The sequence below is a fragment of the Oncorhynchus gorbuscha genome, linkage group LG04, assembly GCF_021184085.1.
Source record: "Oncorhynchus gorbuscha isolate QuinsamMale2020 ecotype Even-year linkage group LG04, OgorEven_v1.0, whole genome shotgun sequence".
Lineage (NCBI taxonomy): Eukaryota > Metazoa > Chordata > Actinopteri > Salmoniformes > Salmonidae > Oncorhynchus > Oncorhynchus gorbuscha.
In genome coordinates this window covers 34,324,712-34,347,289 of record NC_060176.1, presented here as the reverse complement: position 1 = coordinate 34,347,289, position 22,578 = coordinate 34,324,712, and the positions used below count along the sequence as shown (strand labels likewise).

Genomic DNA, 22,578 nt, shown 5'->3' with positions numbered 1-22,578 from the left:
TTGCAATCTAACTGGGAGTCTCGTGAGTGAAAACATCCGAAGCTCATCAAAGGTAAACGATTTAATTTGATTGCTTTTCTGATTTTCGTGACCATATTGCCTGCTGTTAGCTAGGCATACTGCTATGCTAGGCTATCGGTAAATTAACACAAATGCCTGTCTTGCTTTGGCTGTAAAGCATATTTTCAAAATCTGAGACGACAGGGTGATTAACAAAATTATATTTCACTTGTCATTTCATGAATATGAATATTTTCTAGTAAGATTTTTTGTCCGTTGCGTTATGCTACTTAGTGTCAGTTGTTGACAATTCTCCCGGATCCGGGATGGGTAGTTACAAGATTAACATGGCGTTCAAACTTTCTGTACTTTTTTTCTATGTTTTAGATACAAATTGTTTTATTTGCTATGAACAAAGGCTCAGTTTACTTTATGTAATATATGTAAATATGTGATGTCACAATAAAATGTGTTAGTGTTAATATTTGTATGAAAATAACATTTAACAGTTTGCTAGCTTGATGATTTAGCTAACCAAATTTATCTTGGCTAAACGCTATAGTAGTTAGCTCTAGCCTAGTTGTTTTTAGTCCATGTCAGTTTAATGTAATGGTTGTAGTGTAATGGTGTAATTAAATTATGCCACCTCCTGGTGGATTAGTGTGTTTACATTGTCTAATACACTCAGTGATAAAAATATGGGATTCTGGGTAATCCACAGCGGATCTATGGAGAATTGCTGTTGGTGAGTTTAAAATGGAATGGTCCGGGATAGAAATGTATAAAGTTGACATTACATCATAAAATCCACATTTTACATCGTACATTAGCAATTTATGTTATTCTTAACTAATTGTTGGTAAAGGCACTCTTTACATGTTATTTGCCGAATCTCAGTTTGCCATGTGGGTTTTATGCTAGCTAAAATTCCCTCTGAAGTTGGTAGCTTTCTTGAAAATGCATCTTTAGGAGTGCTATTTATTTCCCGTCAACTACTCATCATTCATCCATACTGTGTGTGTCATGATTGCAGGTAATTTATGACAAATGTATAAAGTATATGTTTTATACATTTATGAGCACTAGTTAACAGCGTATTAGCCTGATTTTTAACGGTTTAGGAACATGTGGTACATTCTAGGTATTATATTTATTCTCCACAAGAGTGTGACGTTGAGTAATTTTTCAGGTTAATTTGAATTATTTTGAATGCTAAAATGGATGATAGTTTATTCTATATGAGATTACACATGGAAGCAATATTTTTATCATAGTAAATTAGAAATGGTTAAATCCACTACATGATCACAATGACTTTGATAGACATTTCAATTGTTCTTTTGTTTGTATATTACAGAGCAGATCTATGGAGAATTGCTGTGGGAGTGTTCTATCCCGTTGACTACTCATCATTCATCCATACTGTGTGTGTGTCCCATGATTGCAGCTTTGGAGATAAATGAACTATACATCCATTACTCCTTCCTGTGGTGAATCACTGACTAGAGGGACGGGACCAGGAAGTTCACAGTAGCATTGTTTTTCATAGGCGTCCTGTAATGTAGAGGTTTTTTCCCCCCCGAAATCGACACTGATAGTACAGTGAGTTTTTTATATATATAATGTGAATGTGTAGATGTATGGTGACTCCCCGTTTGGATGAAAGGACCAACAGGACTGCCATGGGAAAGTCCCTTGACGGGTACCAGGAATGGTGGAAGGTAATTATCTTTTCACACAACACAGCAGTGTTTTTTGAACCAGATAAGAACGCCTTCGAAGACCACTGAGAAGGATGTGGAGGTTTTTGACCAGGTGAAAATTATTGTCCGCTGTTAATTTATTTTCTGGCCTTCCTAGATAGATGTATTTTTAATAAATAATGAAATATAATTGCGTTTATTTCTACCAATCAAGGTGAGACTGAACATGGACAGGGCGCATGAGGAGGATCTACCTGAGAAGAATCAAGGGGACCAAGTGCTTTGACATCTGGGTGAATGACTTGGCTTGGAAAAAAGGAAGACTAGACCCGGGAAAGTTTGGTGCTCTTTCGATCCTAGCTGGGGTCAACATCCGTTAAGGTGAATATAAAAATCCCTTATAACTATTTGCATTTGCTGCCTCGTGTTGGGCGGCGTCGGCATGCTCTCAGCAATACCAGCGCTGGCTCAGGGGTTTCTCCAAATAGTCAATCTCAAGGCTAACCATTGGGCCACGTTAAGTAACCGCTACATCCAGGTAGGTACGGAGGGATGGAGGGTGGAGGAGGGTGGTACTACGACCTACAGTAGGTCTGCAGCAGACACTGATTAAGGTGTATGACTCCAGTGGTCATGACACCACCCTGGAGTTTCTCTCACAACTCATCTCTATCTTTTCCAGGGACCATCCCTTACCAACCCCACTGACATAAAAAATTAGACTGGTATCCTTTCTGTCTGCCATTAACATTATTGCATGTCTCATCAAACATTAAATAAAATAATTCAATAACTATTTTTTACATACCTAATGATCATTTAATGTGTGTTTGCTTGTTTACATCTGCCTCCTACCTTGTTCCCTTTACTCTGCTCCTGTTCTCCAGGACATAGGGATTCTGCCAAACACCCAGACATGGATCCTCCTGATGTCCCCCATTACCAACCACCCTCCAACTTTTCATTACATCAGCAACTGTTATTGTCAAGTTGTCATTATTTGCTTAGAAAGAGCAAGACAACTATCATACTGGGCACATAATGTGAGCTGCACAGATTAGCTAAAAACATTAGCACTGCAAACACTCAGAACAAAGAGGGCAGCAGTGCCTGGACTACAGTTTCCCTCTTAGAGTCCACTGCCTGTTGAAAAACAAGTGACAGGCAGAACCTCCCATCCACACAAGACCCACCTCCTCTCTATTCCACACCAGAATTCTATATTTCAGTCTGATTGCCAAGTGAGTGTACAAAAAAATCTGAAAGTAAATTGACACATCTACCAAACAAATATCAATGGTTATGTATTTAAATGTAAAATATTGCTAGATTGATTTTCACACCTGTTTCATGAGGTTTTTGTTATTGTGTATCGTATCCCTTGATGGTATTTGTTAATTCAACATTGCTAAGACATACAATAGATATCTAATGTTTACTGGCCCAACACTAACCACTATGCTACCAAGAAGCCCTTGTGTTTGTATTGATACATGAAATAGGCATATCTACACAGTAATGGTAGCTGCGATATCAACTAGCCTAATCATTTTTGCATTGAGATGATAGGCCTATTTTAGCTAAATCGACAAATGAAATTGATGAACTAAACAGACACTTAAACTAACGGGTAACACATGTGGACGTTAAGGCATTCATGGTAAGATCACTTATAATAAACTTACCCGCATACTGACACGTTACGCAACATGCACATCTACATGACGTGTCACGTGACGTGAACGTTTGACGCCTTAGAAACTAACTTGTCTCCATTGACTCCATGTTAATTCATGCCGTTATTTTATGGCGCTAGGAAGAGGTTAGGTGACTTGGTGAAAGGTATCAGTAGCTTCATGAGGTTAATTCTGGCATAAATCACCCCCCATACGCTCTCACCTGCAGGCGACATGCAGATGTTTCATTTCTCTCTCACGCTGTCATGGCTGAAGCCAGCACAAATTCATACAATTTATGTTTCCAGGTTAAATGTGGGACGTCCCTCATTATAAACAAACATCGGTTAAATTCATGTTTTTTGCATCATTTTCAGATCTATTAGAAGATATTAATAGACGAAACAACAATGTAATTTAACCAATTGATTGGCCAGGGCATTCATCAGCAAAGACGCAGAGAAAGCTGAAAGTATTTTGGACAACCAAATTGAAGACAAAATGATTGATGAAATCGAAGTGTGTCAGCTGGGTGATTTGCGATTCATAACTTAAATTTTATCAGTACTACCAGTATCAATAGGCCAACCGATAACACCACGACGGAATGCGTTTGAAGTGATGATGCGCCACCGAGAACAGCTAGCATGTCCAGCAAAGGATATCGCCAGTGGCACGCACACACTTCGTGCATATCATCAGGTGGAGGAGGCCTAATCATATTAGTATGAATATTTTGTTAATGCCTAAGCTCTAGAGATGCAGTCAGGTAATGAACTCATTATGGTGTATCAACATTTTAATTTGATTACAAAAATGTGTTAGGCTATACAATTTAAGCAGATTAATGAACTGATAATACATTCATAACTTCCCAATAATTTTTGAATATGATAGAATATTGCATTCTGTTAGACATCCTATGTGAATAATGTTCATTAATGTTCATTTGCGTATTAATACCAATAATCTGAAAATAAGTCTGAAATGGAATATTTTGCCTATTGTTCATGTCCATATAGTCTAGAACAATGTGGTAAAGTACTGTTATTACTTATCCACTTAATTATTATTATTTTTTCACTCACTTGCCTCACTTTTCTGGGGGGAAAATCCGTTAAACATTGAATCAGTTTTGTCTAGCCTTACTTACTTTATTGTGTATATCATATTTCAAATTCTTATTTCTCGGGTACTTTTTTATTGATTCTTGCATTTTGGGTTTTGAGTTTGCAAGAAAGGCATTTCACTGTACTTGTACACGTGACATTAAAACTTGAAACTGAAACTGCAGCTAGTGTACAGTCTTTCCAGCTTCAGTTTGAAGTGATTGTGTTAGCTGTGCGTTGTTGCTCATTGTTATGGATGTACCCAAATGAACAGTTTATGCAAATGCCACTACTTTGTTGTTATATTGGTTGCACTGTTTGATATGACTGTAAGTTAGCCGTAGTTGGCTAGCTATCAAGCAAGGGAGGAGAATGTTTTCAGCCAGTATGGCAATAGAACATTTACTATGAATAAATTCATCAAAATAACATTCATGCAAATATTTACATCCTTATTTGAACATGTTGGTAACCTGTTGTATAAAAGTGATAATGTCTTCAAAGCCAGTGTTTGGACGATATATTGGCATGGTTTGCCGGCCCTCGACTTAGTCTTGTGCCTAACAACACTGTGCCAATATGTTCTCCAAACTCTGGCTTCTCGGGCATTATCATTTAATTGATGACGCGCTCTAGTAGGCTGCTTGAGCGCAGAGATCTATTGCTGCCATGAGGCACAATCAAAGTTTTAGCTGGAACTTCTGCCTCTTCTTCTTTAAGATCTTATGGCAGATTAAACTTATAGGTATACCGCTGCCAACTACTGTACGGGGTAGTGAAACAACAAACTGTCCATTGTGTTATATAAATAATCTAATATAAAGCGTTACTAGCAGTCCAAAGCTCTGGTTAAACCGGATGCCCTCAGATAACTCTGGGCCCAGTGTCCTCAGTCAAGTTTAGAGACTACGTGCAATAACATGATTATCCGAAGGACACACAGCTGCCATCACGCAAATATTACTCCCCTGTAAAACTACAAAGAGCATCCTGCAACACTAAACTGAATTACATGGCTACAGACCCGTAGCACTCACGTCTGTAGCCATGAAGTGCTTTTAAAGGTTGGTAATGGCTCACATCAACACCATTATCCCAGAAACCCTAGACCCACTCCAATTTGCATACCGCCCAACAGATCCACAGATGATGTATTCTCTATTGCACTCCACACTGCCCTTTCCCACCTGGACAAAAGGAACACTTACGTGAGAATGCTATTCATTGACTACAGCTCAAAGTTCAACACCATAGTACCCTCAAAGCTCATCACTAAGCTAAGGATCCTGGGACTAAACACCTCCCTCTGCAACTGGATCCTGGACTTCCTGACAGGCCACCCCCAGGTGGTGAGGGTAGGCAGCAACACATCTGCCACGCTGATGCTCAACACTGGAGCTCCCCAGGGGCGCGTGCTCAGTCCCCTCCTGTACTCACTGTTCACCCACAACGTTTGCAGACAACACAATAGTGGTAGTCCTGATCACCAACAACGACGAGATAGCCTATAGGGAGGAAGTTAGAGACCCGGCCGGGTGGTGCTAGAATAACAACCTATCCCTCAACGTAACCAAGACTAAGGAGATTATTGTGGACTACAGGTAAAGGAGGACCAAGCTCGCCCCCATTCTCATTGACTGGGCTGTAGTGGAGCAGGTTGAAAGCTTCAAGTTCTTTGGTGTCCACATCAACAACAAACTAGAATGGTCCAAACACACCAAGACAGTCGTGAAGAGTGCACGACAAAGCCTATTCCCCCTCATTTGGCATGGGTCTACAGCTGCAATATCGAGAGCATCCTGACTGGTTGCATCACTGCCTGGTACAGCAACTGCTCGGCCTCTGACCACAAGGCACTACAGAGGGTAGTGCGTACGGCCCAGTACATCACTGGGGCAATCTGCCTGCCATCCAGGACCAGGCGGTGTCAGAGGAAGGCCCCAAAAATTGTCGAAGACCCCAGCCACCCCAGGCATAGACTGTTCTCTCTACTACCGCATGGCAAGCGGTACCGGAGTGCCAAGTCCAGGACAAAAAGGCTTCTCAACAGTTTTTACCCCCAAGCCATAAGACTCCTGAACAGGTAATCAAATGGCTACCTGGAGAATTTGCATTGTGTGCCCCCCCGCCCCAACCCCTCCTTTTATGCTGCTGCTACTCTCTGTAAATCATATATGCATAGTCACTTTAACTATACATTCATGTACATACTACCTCAATTGAGCCGACCAACCAGTGTTCCCGCACAGTGGCTGACCGGGCTATCTGCATTGTTTTTTTTGGGCTATCTGCATTGTGTTCCCCCCACCACCCGCCAACCCCTCTTTTACGCCACTACTACTCTCTTTTCATGATATATGCATAGCCACTATAACCATATCTACACATACATACTACCTCAATCAGCCTGACTAACCGGTGTCTGTATGTAGCCTCGCTTTTTATATGTCTTTTTACTGTTGTTTAATTTCTCTACTTACCTACTGTTCACCTAATACCTTTTTTGCACTATTGGTTAAAGCCTGTAAGTAAGCATTTCACTTTAAGGTCTACTACACCTGTTGTATTCAGCACACGTGACAAATAAACTTTGATTTGATTTTAATTAAAGTAGATGTAGTGTCATGTTTTGTCTTATATTGTCTTGTCATTTTGCTTTTCCTTCTGTTCGTTTTCCCCCTGCTGGTCTTTTTAGGTTCGTTCCTTTTTTTCTCTCTCCCTCTCTCTCTCTCTTCTCTCTATCGTTCCGTTCCTGCTCCCAGCTGTTCCTATTCCCCTAATCAATCATTTAGTCTTCCCACACCTGTTCCCTATCTTTTCCCCTGATTAGAGTCCCTATTTCTCCCCTTGTTTTCCGTTTCTGTCCTGTCGGATCCTTGTATACTGTTCACCGTGCTGTGTCTTTGTTTCGCCCTGTCGTGTCGTGTTTCCCTCAGATGCTGCGTGGTGAGCAGGTGTCTGAGTCTGCTACGGTCAAGTGCCTTCCCGAGGCAACCTGCAGTTCATTATCGAGTCTCCAGTCAGTTCTCGTGATTACGAGTGAAATTGTTTCTTATGCTTTATTTATCTGGACAGTTCCAGAGTCTTCGTCTCGTGCCACCTGTTACTTCCTGGTCTGCCGAGCCTCCGGAACCTAGGGTTAATAACCCACCTTGCTACTCCGGGCAGCCCAAGGAGTGCCGCTCCTTTCTCACCCAGTGTGATATTGTGTTCTCTCTCCAACCCAACACATACTCTAGAGAGAGAGCTCGGGTTGCTTACGTCATTTCACTCCTTACTGGCCGGGCTCGAGAGTGGGGCACAGCTATCTGGGAGGCAAGGGCTGATTGTTCAAACAATTACCAGAACTTTAAAGAGGAGATGATTCGGTTTTTGACCGTTCAGTTTTTGGTAGGGAGGCTTCTAGGGCCCTGGCTTCCCTATGCCAAGGTGATCGATCCATAACGGATTACTCTATAGAGTTTCGCACTCTTGCTGCCTCTAGTGACTGGAACGAGCCGGCGCTGCTCGCTCGTTTTCTGGAGGGACTCCACGCAGTGGTTAAAGATGAGATTCTCTCCCGGGAGGTTCCTTCCAGTGTGGACTCTTTGATTGCTCTCGCCATCCGCATAGAACGACGGGTAGATCTTCGTCACCAAGCTCGTGGAAGAGAGCTCGCGTCAACGGTGTTTCCCTGCTCCGCATCGCAACCATCTCCCTCCTCTGGCTCAGAGACTGAGCCCATGCAGCTGGGAGGTATTCGCATCTCGACTAAGGAGAGGGAACGGAGGATCACCAACCGCCTGTGCCTCTATTGCGGATTTGATGGACATTTTGTCAATTCATGTCCAGTAAAAGCCAGAGCTCATCATAAGCGGAGGGCTACTGGTGAGCGCTACTACTCAGGTCTCTCCATCTAGATCCTGTACTACTATGTCGGTCCATCTACGCTGGACCGGTTCGGGTGCTACATGCAGTGCCTTGATAGACTCTGGGGCTGAGGGTTGTTTCATGGACAAAGCATGGGCTCGGAAACATGACATTCCTTTCAGACAGTTAGACAAGCCTACGCCCATGTTTGCCTTAGATGGTAGTCATCTTCCCAGTATCAGATTTGAGACACTACCTTTAACCCTCACAGTATCTGGTAACCACAGTGAGACTATTTCTTTTTTGATTTTTCGTTCACCTTTTACACCTGTTGTTTTGGGTCATCCCTGGCTAGTATGTCATAATCCTTCTATTAATTGGTCTAGTAATTCTATCCTATCCTGGAACGTTTCTTGTCATGTGAAGTGTTTAATGTCTGCCATCCCTCCCATTTCTTCTGTCCCCACTTCTCAGGAGGAACCTGGCGATTTGACAGGAGTGCCGGAGGAATATCATGATCTGCGCACGGTCTTCAGTCGGTCCCGAGCCAACTCCCTTCCTCCTCACCGGTCGTATGATTGTAGTATTGATCTCCTTCCGGGGACCACTCCTCCTCGGGGTAGACTATACTCTCTGTCGGCTCCCGAACGTAAGGCTCTCGAGGATTATTTGTCTGTGTCTCTTGACGCCGGTACCATAGTGCCTTCTTCCTCTCCGGCCGGGCGGGGTTTTTTGTTAAGAAAAAGGACGGTACTCTACGCGCCCCTGCGTGATTATCGAGGGCTGAATGACATAACGGTTAAGAATCGTTATCCGCTTTCCCCTTATGTCATCAGCCTTCGAGATTCTGCAGGGAGCCAGGTGCTTTACTAAGTTGGACCTTCGTAACGCTTACCATCTCGTGCGCATCAGAGAGGGGGACGAGTGGAAAACGGCGTTTAACACTCCGTTAGGGCATTTTGAGTACCGGGTTCTGCCGTTTGGTCTCGCCAATGCGCCAGCTGTTTTTCAGGCATTAGTTAATGATGTTCTGAGAGACATGCTGAACATCTTTGTTTTTGTCTACCTTGACGATATCCTGATTTTTTCACAATCACTCGAAATTCATGTTCAGCACGTTCGACGTGTTCTCCAGCGCCTTTTAGAGAATTGTCTCTACGTGAAGGCTGAGAAGTGCTCTTTTCATGTCTCCTCCGTTACTTTTCTCGGTTCCGTTATTTCCGCTGAAGGCATTCAGATGGATTCCGCTAAGGTCCAAGCTGTCAGTGAGTGGCCCGTTCCAAGGTCACGTGTCGAGTTGCAGCGCTTTCTAGGTTTCGCTAATTTCTATCGGCGTTTCATTCGTAATTTCGGTCAAGTTGCTGCCCCTCTCACAGCTCTTACTTCTGTCAAGACGTGTTTTAAGTGGTCCGGTTCCGCCCAGGGAGCTTTTGATCTTCTAAAAGAACGTTTTACGTCCGCTCCTATCCTCGTTACTCCTGACGTCACTAGACAATTCATTGTCGAGGTTGACGCTTCAGAGGTAGGCGTGGGAGCCATTCTATCCCAGCGCTTCCAGTCTGACGATAAGGTTCATCCTTGCGCTTATTTTTCTCATCGCCTGTTGCCATCTGAACGCAACTATGATGTGGGTAATCGCGAACTGCTCGCCATCCGCTTAGCCCTAGGCGAATGGCGACAGTGGTTGGAGGGGGCGACCGTTCCTTTTGTCGTTTGGACAGACCATAAGAACCTTGAGTACATCCGTTCTGCCAAACGACTTAATGCTCGTCAAGCTCGTTGGGCGTTATTTTTCGCTCGTTTCGAGTTTGTGATTTCTTACCGTCCGGGTAGCAAGAACACCAAGCCTGATGCCTTATCCCGTCTTTTTAGTTCTTCTGTGGCTTCTACTGATCCCGAGGGGATTCTTCCTTATGGGTGTGTTGTCGGGTTGACAGTCTGGGGAATTGAAAGACAGGTTAAGCAAGCACTCACGCACACTGCGTCGCTGCGCGCTTGTCCTAGTAACCTTCTTTTCGTTCCTGTTTCCACTCGTCTGGCTGTTCTTCAGTGGGCTCACTCTGCCAAGTTAGCTGGTCATCCCGGTGTTCGAGGCACTCTTGCTTCTATTCGCCAGCGCTTTTGGTGGCCGACTCAGGAGCGTGACACACGCCGTTTCGTGGCTGCTTGTTCGGACTGCGCGCAGACTAAGTCAGGTAACTCTCCTCCTGCCGGTCGTCTCAGACCGCTCCCCATTCCTTCTCGACCATGGTCTCACATCGCCCTAGACTTCATTACCGGTCTGCCTTTGTCTGCGGGGAAGACTGTGATTCTTACGGTTGTCGATAGGTTCTCTAAGGCGGCACATTTCATTCCTCTCGCTAAACTTCCTTCCGCTAAGGAGACGGCACAAATCATCATCGAGAATGTGTTCAGAATTCATGGCCTCCCGTTAGACGCCGTTTCAGACAGAGGTCCGCAATTCACGTCACAGTTTTGGAGGGAGTTCTGTCGTTTGATTGGTGCGTCCGTCAGTCTCTCTTCCGGGTTTCATCCCCAGTCTAACGGTCAAGCAGAGAGGGCCAATCAGACGATTGGTCGCATACTACGCAGCCTTTCTTTCAGAAACCCTGCGTCTTGGGCAGAACAGCTCCCCTGGGCAGAATACGCTCACAACTCGCTTCCTTCGTCTGCTACCGGGTTATCTCCGTTTCAGAGTAGTCTGGGTTACCAGCCTCCTCTGTTCTCATCCCAGCTTGCCGAGTCCAGCGTTCCCTCCGCTCAAGCGTTTGTCCAACGTTGTGAGCGCACCTGGAGGAGGGTGAGGTCTGCACTTTGCCGTTACAGGGCACAGACTGTGAGAGCCGCCAATAAACGTAGGATTAAGAGTCCAAGGTATTGTTGCGGCCAGAGAGTGTGGCTTTCCACTCGCAACCTTCCTCTTACGACAGCTTCTCGTAAGTTGACTCCGCGGTTCATTGGTCCGTTCCGTGTCTCCCAGGTCGTCAATCCTGTCGCTGTGCGACTGCTTCTTCCGCGACATCTTCGTCGCGTCCATCCTGTCTTCCATGTCTCCTGTGTCAAGCCCTTTCTTCGCACCCCCGTTCGTCTTCCCTCCCCCCCTCCCATCCTTGTCGAGAGCGCACCTATTTACAAGGTACGTAGGATCATGGACATGCGTTCTCGGGGACGGGGTCACCAATACTTAGTGGATTGGGAGGGTTACGGTCCTGAGGAGATGAGTTGGGTTCCGTCTCGGGACGTGCTGGACCGTTCACTGATTGATGATTTCCTCCGTTGCCGCCAGGATTCCTCCTCGAGTGCGCCAGGAGGCGCTCGGTGAGTGGGGGGGTACTGTCATGTTTTGTCTTATATTGTCTTGTCATTTTGCTTTTCCTTCTGTTCGTTTTCCCCCTGCTGGTCTTTTTAGGTTCGTTCCTTTTTTTCTCTCTCCCTCTCTCTCTCTCTTCTCTCTATCGTTCCGTTCCTGCTCCCAGCTGTTCCTATTCCCCTAATCAATCATTTAGTCTTCCACACCTGTTCCCTATCTTTTCCCCTGATTAGAGTCCCTATTTCTCCCCTTGTTTTCCGTTTCTGTCCTGTCGGATCCTTGTATACTGTTCACCGTGCTGTGTCTTTGTTTCGCCCTGTCGTGTCGTGTTTCCCTCAGATGCTGCGTGGTGAGCAGGTGTCTGAGTCTGCTACGGTCAAGTGCCTTCCCGAGGCAACCTGCAGTTCATTATCGAGTCTCCAGTCAGTTCTCGTGATTACGAGTGAAATTGTTTCTTATGCTTTATTTACCGCTCCGATTTGTCTAGGAGTATTGCTATTTCCTTAAACTGGATTAAAGACTCTGTTTTCGCCAAGTCGCTTTTGGGTCCTCATTCACCTGCATAACATGTAGCCCTTGATTAATTTAGCATTTTACTAGGCTACTTGGTCGGAACAAAAGCATATCCAAGGACCATGCACAGCTGTGGGTGCTCAAGAACAGGAACCAAGAATAATTCAGATCAGTACATGTGGATGCTCCTTTAGTTCCATTCACGATTAGACTATCTGGTAATACAAACATCTGTGAACATTTTCCAAAAATCTATTTTCCCAATCTAACCGTGAGGTTGTTTCTGCTCTGTGCAACTCTGCAGATCTCATAGGAAAGGCTTGGGTTTGTGTAGGTTGGAGATGACTAAGGCAGAGACTGATGGGAGACTTAGTGATCCTCACCCTAACAGCCATGATACTGCTTCTCCTTTGGAATTACCACTGCATCGTCATCACACGCATCTGCCAAGACCAGGAGGAGAGCTCTACATAAACTATGTGGAGGGACCAGGAGATCGAGGACTGAAGGCACTACCATAGAAATATAATTTGCATAAAGGAAAAAGCCCATCAGACCAAAGCAATTTTACTGCACCTTCATGGGTAAACTCCGTATGGCTTACATGGCATTGTAATTCTATTTTTATGGGCAATACAACTAAGCCTATTCCAGCCTGGTGCCTGGTGCCAAGTCTGTCTCTTCTCTCTTGAAAACTCCTTTTGGCAGACTGGCACCCTGGCTAGGCCTATTCCATATCATAATGATAACCTACAGCCAAATTGACAATACATGCTCTTTTTTCAAATGGAGGAATTTGGAGGAAAACCATTTACCATGCTTTTAAAAATGCTAGTCTGTAGGGATTTTCTGTCGGATTGAATTACTGTTACACAATTAAAATTCATTTAATGCCTTATCCTGATTAAGATTTGCATAATTCACGTTTCCATTTATTCTGCACTGTAAAGTCACGCCTAAAATAGACCAAGTGCTGAAAGTGGCACAAGTCTAATTACAATGTAGTAGGCTAATTAAGAACAATTGATGCTGTATGTGTGTGTCACATATGAGCTACAAAATAGGTTTCCTTTCCACACAGAATGAATAACATGGTATTGAAATTGTCTATCAGTGCCCTCTCAAAGTCATGGCATTGTGCACTAGGCCTACATTGGCTTGTAGAGAAAGGTAGCAATTGCCTTATAGTTTAAAAATAGACATAGAATGTTTAACATCATGTTAATTACATGTTGTAACATATGAACTATTGGAATGATTAGCTTACTTTATAGGCTATTGTTTGAATGTGTAATAAAACTCACTTGTTCATAACTTGATGAACCTCAAAACAGAGGTAGCCTAGCCTACAATCAATAGGCCCTAATGATGCTATAAAGTAAGTTGGAAAGCCTGTTAATGCATATGGTCATTGGGTAGTAGTCTACTAGTTCATTTACTTGAGCTCAAAGCCCCTCTCCCTCATCAGTGGCAGTGCTGCCACCTTGTGTCAGTTGGTCCTGAACACAATGTGGAATGCATCTCATATTTCAATCAAAACTTTGAGACATCCGACAAAGAATGATTTTAACACATCGGTACCCTATTTGTACTTGTAATATATTCTGCCTTCAAGTTGGCCTGTATGGATGAAATAGAAATAGCAACAATTTAGCAACAAATTCAAAGATTTTACTGAGTTACAGTTCATATGAGGAAATCAGTCAATTGAAATAAATTCATTAGTCCCTAATCTATGGATTTCATATGATTGGGAATACAGATATGCATCTGTTGGTCACAGATTCCTTCAAAAGAAACGAGCCTCACAATGGGCTTCAGATCTTGTGATGGTATTTTTGTGCATTCAAATTGCTATCGATAAAATGCAATTGTGTTCGTTTTCCGTAGGTTATGCCTGCCCATACCATAACCCCACCGCCTCAATGGTGCACCCTGTTCACAACGTTGACATCAGCAAACTGCTCACCCACAAGACGCCACACATGTGGACGCCATACATGTGGTCTGCAGTTGTGAGGCCGGTTGGACGTACTGCCAAATTCTCTAAAACAACTTTGGAGGCGGCTTATGGTAGAGAAATTCATATAAAATTGTCTGGCATGCCAATTGCACGCTCCCTCTTAACTTGAGACATCTGTGTTGTGACAAAACTGCACATTTTAGAGTGGGCTTTTATTGTCCCCACACAAGCTGCACCTGTGCAATAATCATGCTGTTTAACCAGCTTCTTGATATGCCACACCTGTCAGGTGGATGGATTATCTTGGCAAAGGAGAAATGCTCACAGGTATGTAAACAAATTTGTGCACAGAATTAGAGAGAAATGTACTTTTTGTGCTTATGAACATTTTCTGGGATATTTTATTTCAGCTCATGAAACATGGAACCAACAATTTACATGTTGCGTTTATATTTTTTTCAGTGTCGATGGATGTGGTGTGTAAGTGTGGTTAAAGGCGAGAGAGCATTTAGCACAATGTGTTGCTCGCCAGCTTGACAGATGCATTTGAAGGCTGTTCTTAGTCATCCCATCTAGCCCTTCTGTCCAGACTAGTAGGGCAGTGCGGGGGATGGGGTTCTGCAACTTAGTCACAGAGAATTTTGTATTATTTCGTAAATCTGAGATACTCCATGAAATGTTACATTTTGTATGGTATGTATTTGTTTGTGTCCATCAGCCATTTCATATGATCTGTTACGAATTACAATTAATATTCTATGTTACAAATTTTAAAAACGTACAATATGAATTTGCAGAACATATGATATGTTATGAATTCTAGCTAGGTGACTAACATTAGCTAGCTGGCTAACGTTAAGTAGGGTAGGGGTTAGAGTTAAGGTTAGGCTTAAGTTTAAGGGTTACGGTTAAGGATATGGTTAGGGTTAATCTTAGGAAAGGGTTAGCTAACATGCTAAGTAGTTGTAAGCTAAAAAGTAGTATGTAGTTGAAAAGTTGCTAATTAGCAAAAATGCAAAAAAATTTCCTGATGAGATTTGAACTCGCAACCATCGGGTCGCAAGACACCCACCCATGTTAGACGCTCACCCATCCTCCCTGACCAACCACCCTACTTTCATTTTTGTCTTAAGTAACCAGCTGTCTTATGTAACCATACCAACTTAACATATCACACTAATTTGGGTGTCCCAGATAAACTTGAATTAATCTATGAAACCAGGCTGGCTGAAGACACAATGTGTGATAGAGAGACACAGCTGGAGACCCTGGACCTAGAGACATCGAAAGGGAGAGGTAAAATTAATTTAATATGGGATATTCAGTGGATATATATTCTCGTCAATAGCTATTGAACAAAGCATGCCATGACTAGGAAAATGCTATATTCTGAATTAGGGGTAGATGGAGAACAATCCACACATGTACTGTAAATATACACTACCAATCAAAAGTTTGGGGTCATTAGAAATGTTCTTGTTTTTTAAGGAAAAGCTATTTTTTTACCATTAAAATAACATCAACTTGATCATACATACAGTGTAGACATTGTTAATGTTATAAATTACTATTGGAACTGGAAACAGCAGATTTTTTAATGGAATTTCTACATAGGCGTACAGAGACCCATTGTCTGCAACCATCACTCCTGTGTTCCAATGGCACGTTGTGTTAGCTAATGATCAATTAGCCTTTTAAAATGAAAAACTTGGATTAGCTAACACAATGTGCCATTGGAACACAGGAGTGATGGTTGCTGATAATGGGCCTCTGTATGCCTATGTAGATATTCCATAAAAAAAATCAGCCGTTTCCAGCAACAAAAATACTTTACAACATTAACAATGTCTACACTGTATTTCTGATCAATTTGATGTTATTTTAATTGACTTTAAAAAATATATAAAAATCAAAAACAAGGACATTTCTAGTGTATATACAGTACAATTCAATGGTTTTTCTTAATTTAGACTATTTTCTACATTGCAGAATAATGGTAAAAACATCAAAACTATGAAATCATGGAATCATGGAGTAACCAAAAAAGTGTAAAACAAATCAAAATATGTGTTATATTTGAGATTCTTCAACGAAGCCACTCTTTGCCTTGATGACAGCGTTGGACACCCTTGGCATTCTCTTAACCTGACTGCCCTTGACCGGCACAAAAACATCCTGTGGCGTACTGCATTAGCATCGAATAGCCCCCGCGATATGCAACTTTTCAGCACTTACAGTTTCAGCTCTAGCAGGGCAAGATGATATTGGCATCCTATGACTGTGCCCACGTTGAGCGCCTCCTGGCGCTCTTCGAGGAAGGCTTGATTTTTATAATCCTGTCGGCCAGCCCAACTCTCCACTCATTTTGAAGAGTAGGAACCAATATACAGGCAGTTAGGCATTTCGAAGTTAGGAACCAATATACACAGGCAGTTAGGCAAGCAAAGGCTAGCTTTTTCAAACAGAAATCTGCATCCTGTAGCACTCAGACGACACCATTTTATATATACATGTTCTTTTTCACCGATCTTGATGAACAATTTCTGTATGGACCTCGTTTTGTGCACGGGGGCATTGTCATGCTGAAACAGGAAAGGGCCTTCCCCAAAAAAATTCCACAAATTTGGAAGCACAGCATCGTCTAGAATGTCATTGTATGCTGTAGCATTAAGATTTCCCTTCACTGGAACAAAGGGGCCCAGGCTAAACCATGAAAAACAGCCCCGGACCATTGTTCCAGCTCCATCAAACTTTACAGTTGGCGCTATGCATTCGGGCAGGTAGCGTTCTCCTCACATCTGCCAAACCCAGATTCGTCCTTTGGACTGTCAGATGGTGAAGCGTGATTCATCACTCTAGTGAACGCATTTCCACTGCTCCAGAATCCAATGGCGGTGAGCTTTACACTACTCCAGCTGATGCTTGGCGTTTTGCACATGGGGATGTTAGGCTTGTGTGCGGCTGCTCGGTCATGGAAACCCATTTCGACAAACAGTTATTGTGCTGACGTTGCATCCAAAGGCATTTTGGAACTTGGTAGGGAGTTTTGCAACCGAGGACAGACAATTTTTTACTCGTTGTGAGCTTCAGCACACGGCGGCCCGTTCTGTGAGCTTGTGTGGTCTACCACTTCAAGGCTGAGCCGTTGTTTACTCCAAGACATTTCCACTTCACAATAACAGCACTTACAGTTGACCGGGTCAGCTCTAGCAGGGCAGATATTTGAAGAACTGATATGTTGGAAAGGTGGCATCCTATGACTGTGCCACGTTGAGTCACTGAGCTCTTCAGTAAGGCCATTCTACTGCCAATGCTTGGCTAGGGAGATTGTATGGCTACGTGCTTGATTTTATAATCCTGTCAGCAATGGGTGTGGCTGAAATAGCCCGAATCCACTCATTTGAAGGGCTGTCCACATACATTTATGTATATAGTGTATTCATATATAGTATACAGGGCATTCAGAAAATATTCAATATTTTTTCACATTTTGTAATGTTGCAGCCGTTTTCTAAAATTGATTAAATTGTTTTTTTCCCTCATCAATCTACACACAATACCCCATAATGACAAAGAAAAAAATATTTTTGTTTTGCAAAATTACTAAAAATAAATAACTTTTTACACATTTACATAAGTATTCAGACCCTTTACTCAGTACTTAGTTGAAGCAACTTTGTCAGTGATTACAGCCTTGAGGTCTTCTTGGGTATGATGCTACAAGCTTGGCACAACTGTATTTGGGGTGTTTCTCCAATCTGCAGATCCTCTTAATCCTCTGTCAGGTTGGATGGGGAGCATTGCTGCAAAGCTATTTACAGGTCTCTCCAGAGTTCAATCGGGTTCAAGTCTGTGCTCTGGCTGGGCCACTCAAAGACATTCAGAGACTTGTCCCAAAGCCACTCTTGCATTTTCTTGGCTGTGTGCTTATGGTCATTATCCTGTTGGAAGGTGAACATTCGCTCCAGTCTGAGGCCTTGAGAGCTTTGGAGCAGGTTTTCATCAAGGATCTCTCTGGACTTTGCTTCGTTCATCTTTCCCTTGATCCGGACTAGTCTCCCAGTCCCTGCCGCTGAAAAACATCCCAACAGCATGATACTGCCACCCTCACGCTTCACCGTAGGGATGGTATTGGCCAAGTGATGAGCGGTTCCTGGTTTCTTCCAGAAGTGATGCTTGGCATTCTGGCCAAAGAGAATGCCAAAAGTGTGCAAAGCTGTCATCAAGGCAAATGGTGAGAAAAAACAAACAATTTAATAAATTTCGAATTCAGGCTGTTACACAACAAAATGTGGAAGAAGTCAAGGGGTATGAATACTTTCTGAAGGTACTATGAACAAAGTGTACCATGACAATGGAAATGCTATATTCTGAATCAGTGGAGGATGGAGACAATTCCAGGCCTGTTTTTATTACTCTTTTTATATTTTATTTGGGATTTTCAATTGCTCTCCCCTAATTCAGAATGTATGATTTTCATAGCTTGGCTCAATTTGCGAGAGAAAACCGAATATCTAATATAAAACTACTTTTCCCTGGGTCTGTGGGCGTTGCTATCAAATCATTGGTCATTATTACTGTATAGACCGATATCCTCCTGTTCCTTCTCTCACTGTTCTTGGGAATTGCTGGATGCTTTAAAACGTCATCATATTTTTCCTAAATCTAGGCTACAATGCAGGTTTGTTGAATGACATTCTGTTTTTTGTTGTAAAGCACTGGGCTGTGCATTCTCAGCGATCTTCGGGAGAAATATTGTCTAACAGTTGTTGAACAACCCCAATCAAACCATTGGAATGTATTTGGAAGTTTCATATCGGAAATTAAAGGATACACTTTGAAGTGGACTGTATAATGATTTTTTAGACCTATAGTGGATTATATTTTTCTGCTAAAGTGCTGTAACGAAAAGTGCTATAAAAAAATCATAGAAGACCAGCAAGTCAGTCAAAATGCCATGGGAAATATTACTTTGCGGAATTATGCTTTTGCTGAACATGAGAACTTGTGAAAGCTTCCCGAACAAGTTTGATGAGGTCATTGACAAACGTATAGACCCATTAGATTACGCTATCGATCCATTAGATTATGATAGGCTTGAGGATCCGTTTGATAGAAATGTAACCGCTTGTGGTGAGTGCTCACCTGAATTGTGTCCCGTGGCACAAGAATGCAGGGCTGGGCTCATTTTGGACAGTTGTGGTTGCTGCCAAGAGTGTGGAAATCTAGAGGGGCAGACGTGTGATATTGGCGACATTAATGTGTTTTACGGTCTCTGTGGGACGGATCTTCAATGCAAAATTGACGATTTGGATGTTGGAGATGGAGAAGTTGAGGAGCCGCAGTGCGTCTGTCAATCGCAAGATGCGCTCTGTGGTTCCGATGACAGAACATACATGAACAATTGTCAGTTTAAAGAAGCGTACTTCTCAAATTCATCACTCAAGATAAAGCGCAAAGGTCCATGCAAAACAGGTAAATCGCTTATTATGATGCTATGGCTTTGATTTGCGCCTAGTGCTGTCTCAGTCAGTGTACATTTACTCATCTACAGTTATTGCTCATAAACCGTGATTAAATTGGCAGACAGTAGACAAAAGATCACTTGGGGAAACTAACATCATGGCCAAAACAGAAACAAAACCTATTCAATCAATCTGCTAGCGAAATAATCATTAACGTGATAATTTTGCATACAATACACACTTTATTGTTCCATGTAACACATTGCCACGTGGGGAAAAAGAAACTGACACAGACCATGAGTCAATCAGCAAGAGTGCATGTAATATGGATTAGGGCAAAGTGGTTTCCTGTCACCAGTCTTAGATTTGTCTGACAGAGTAGCAAGAGAACTCACTGAGACTGATCCAGAGGAATCTTTACTCCACCCCCAGGTTTGAGGATTTTGGGGCTGGCCTGTACTTCCCGCACAGGCATTGAGAAAGATGTATTGTTTTAACCAGTTCCAGGAGTCAGGCTTGCTGCTCAGGAGCTGTGTGAGAGAGGAATTGGCTCGTAAACACCCCAACTCTACCTCTTCTTTTTTTCAGTGCCGATCATCAAGGTCCCACCCCAGAACCTGGTGAATGTTACGGGTAGTAGCATGGTGTTCCTCTGTGAGGTCTTTGCCTTTCCAATGGCAATGATTGAATGGAAGAAGGATGGCAGAGACATTATTCTTCCAGGAGATGACCCACACATATCTGTCCAGGTGAACCTTGTTTAGAGGCTTCAATCAATGCTTCGAAAACCATCCTCTGCTGTTTCCTTAGTATATTCTTTAATGTTTCCATCAACATACTTACTTATTGGATGATGCAGGAATATTGGGTGGATTATGCATAGGTCCTTGGTATTTCATTTTATATATTGCGTCATAGAATTATGTACATTAATTAATTCAGTCCTAGACAATAGGCTATGCTTAAACATGTTCTTTGTCTGCGCTGTGCTGGACAGTCTCGGGGTGGTCCCTTGAAGTATGAGCTCTCTAGCTGGCTGCAGATCGAGAAAGCTGGCCTGGCCGATGCTGGCACCTACCGCTGTGTCGCTCGGAACGAGCTCGGCAGTATCTCTGCAATGGCTGTGTTAGGAGTTCTAGGTCCAGGTAATGACAGTTCTAGAGCTTTATTTCATTTTTCTTCAGCTGTCACATAAATCTCTCAAAATAACAGACGTGAGATTGACTCCTCTGGTTACGATACTACGTAAGCTAATAACCCCATCTAATACTTTTTCAGAAGAGATGTCCGTCTACTTGACGGAGAACGTGACGGAAATGTTGGAGTATGGCCACTCGGAGAGAGAGTATGATGAGGATTACTACTAGTGATGTCCTCCGTTGTAAAGAATCAGCCCTCACTAACGGAGGTGCTGATGGCATCCTGAAAATCTTCACAATTGTTGTAGTGTTGCACACGCAGATTTTGTACAACTGTTCAGCTTAACCCCATGTTTTCATCTCTACATCTGTAGTCAAGATGGTGAAAGTGGAGATGTGAACGTGATATATAACAAAAGCATAGGTGAATATGTGTGGAAGTTGATTATGGAAGCGTCTGATCATTCCTGAAGTCTATATTGTACACTATATAGTACTGAAAGCATAAGGAATGAATGTCTCTTCGTTCAAAAGCTGTTCAAACCCATTTTCCTTGTGACTATAAGTCTACATTCCAAAGTGCAGGAAAGTTGTCCTGTTACTGTCTGGTAAAAGGTTTAGCCATCCCCTCAGGATGAACCTGGCATGTGTGCAACCAATATGTGCAACTGGATGTACTCTATGTGGAATGTCTAGGTGCATTGTTGTGTCTCAGAACTGGAATGTACATTTAGCTGGTTTATAGGTTTCTATCTATCGCTGTAATGCTTGGGCAGATGTGTCAGTAAGCCAAGCCCAGCTCTGGTTATGGTGGAGGGAAGCCCACAGATGGTTTTAATGTTTTTGTGCAGCTCAGACATGAAGAGAAACACCATGTCCTTTGTTCTTGTGTCAACAAGGTTCTATTTCCTTTTATAAGAGATTATGGACTACCTAAATATAGCATTCCTACTACATCTACGCAAAGGAAGCAACATCAGACTAAGAATATTATGAATATATTATGAATATGAATAAACAAATTATATTACAAAGATTTGTTATATTATGCTACTTCTGAATATTACAATATATAAAATCATCTCAAAGGGGATATATGTTTTTCCAAATTATTTATGCTTTCATCTGGATAAAAAATTAAATGTAAAATGCGTACATTTTGAAGCGATGATGGCTTACTACATACTGTTACTGTTACTGTTACTGTTACTGTTACATATTGCATTCCCAGAAGAAAGAAATATGCAATAAATGAAAAACAGTAATCACAAACAGTCTCTGCATGTATTTGCGTGCCAAAGTCCCTTCAGCAACACTGACTGTTAAAGTAATTACAGTCATACTGGTGTAAATCAAAGCCATGGTCTGGACCCCTACTCTTGAAATACCCAGACAATATCCCTGTTTGTTTGCTTCCATTTTCTTTTGCTGTGTTATTTCAAGCAGAGACCATCATTGGAGGAAAACCCCAGTCAAGGAGTAACTCCCCAACTCTTGGAATCCATTTATTTTTAACTGTATGGAAAACTTTTAGATATCAAGAGGATTGTTTGAGGCTCAGATGGGCATGGGGCTTTCAGTTCCCTCGAGCTCGTCTAATATCCTGTCCACTGAAAATACATTACTGGCAAAGGAGGAAAGCAAAAAAGTTTGAGGGAAGCAGTTCAGGTCTGCTTGAAACATAGCTACTTGGCTTGATTGACAGTCACAGACAGCACCAGGGTGGAAAACATAATAAACATTCAGGGCCTGTTTTATTTCCGAGCTATGTTTTAGTGATGCAAAGAAAGTAGGGAAATTGACATTCCTTGAAAGGTAGCAGGAATTAGGAGACAAAGCAAGAAAATATAC

General features: G+C 42.6%; 1 protein-coding gene and 1 long non-coding RNA gene across 4 annotated transcripts; both read left to right on the top strand.

Moving 5' to 3' along the window:
- Positions 1-709: 709 nt before the first annotated feature.
- On the top strand, positions 710-4,518 carry LOC124033200. The gene is made up of 4 exons (XR_006838333.1): positions 710-745; positions 1,358-1,721; positions 1,918-2,084; positions 2,591-4,518. It is a non-coding gene; the product is annotated as an uncharacterized LOC124033200 (long non-coding RNA).
- A 14,183-nt stretch (positions 4,519-18,701) lies between these two features.
- Positions 18,702-21,999, top strand: kazald3 (Kazal-type serine peptidase inhibitor domain 3). 3 transcript variants are annotated; one of them, XM_046345164.1, is made up of 4 exons: positions 18,702-18,804; positions 20,177-20,337; positions 20,586-20,733; positions 20,867-21,999. In XM_046345164.1, exons 2-4 carry the CDS (start codon positions 20,230-20,232, stop codon positions 20,953-20,955), a joined length of 345 nt encoding a protein of 114 aa, XP_046201120.1. In that variant the 5' UTR covers positions 18,702-18,804; positions 20,177-20,229; the 3' UTR covers positions 20,956-21,999. The 3 variants fall into 3 exon arrangements, with proteins under 3 accessions (XP_046201120.1, XP_046201119.1, XP_046201118.1); XM_046345163.1 differs by having other exon boundaries at positions 18,722-19,598; positions 20,870-21,999; XM_046345162.1 differs by having other exon boundaries at positions 18,725-19,598.
- The last annotated feature ends 579 nt before the right edge of the window (positions 22,000-22,578 follow it).

Coding starts and splice junctions, on each gene's coding strand:
- kazald3 (XM_046345162.1), top strand. CDS start 19,076: ATGCCATGGGAAATATTACTTTGCGGAATTATGCTTTTGCTGAACATG. Junction 19,599..20,176: donor CAAAGGTCCATGCAAAACAG/GTAAATCGCTTA, acceptor TCTTTTTTTCAG/TGCCGATCATCAAGGTCCCA. Junction 20,338..20,585: donor ACCCACACATATCTGTCCAG/GTGAACCTTGTT, acceptor TGTGCTGGACAG/TCTCGGGGTGGTCCCTTGAA.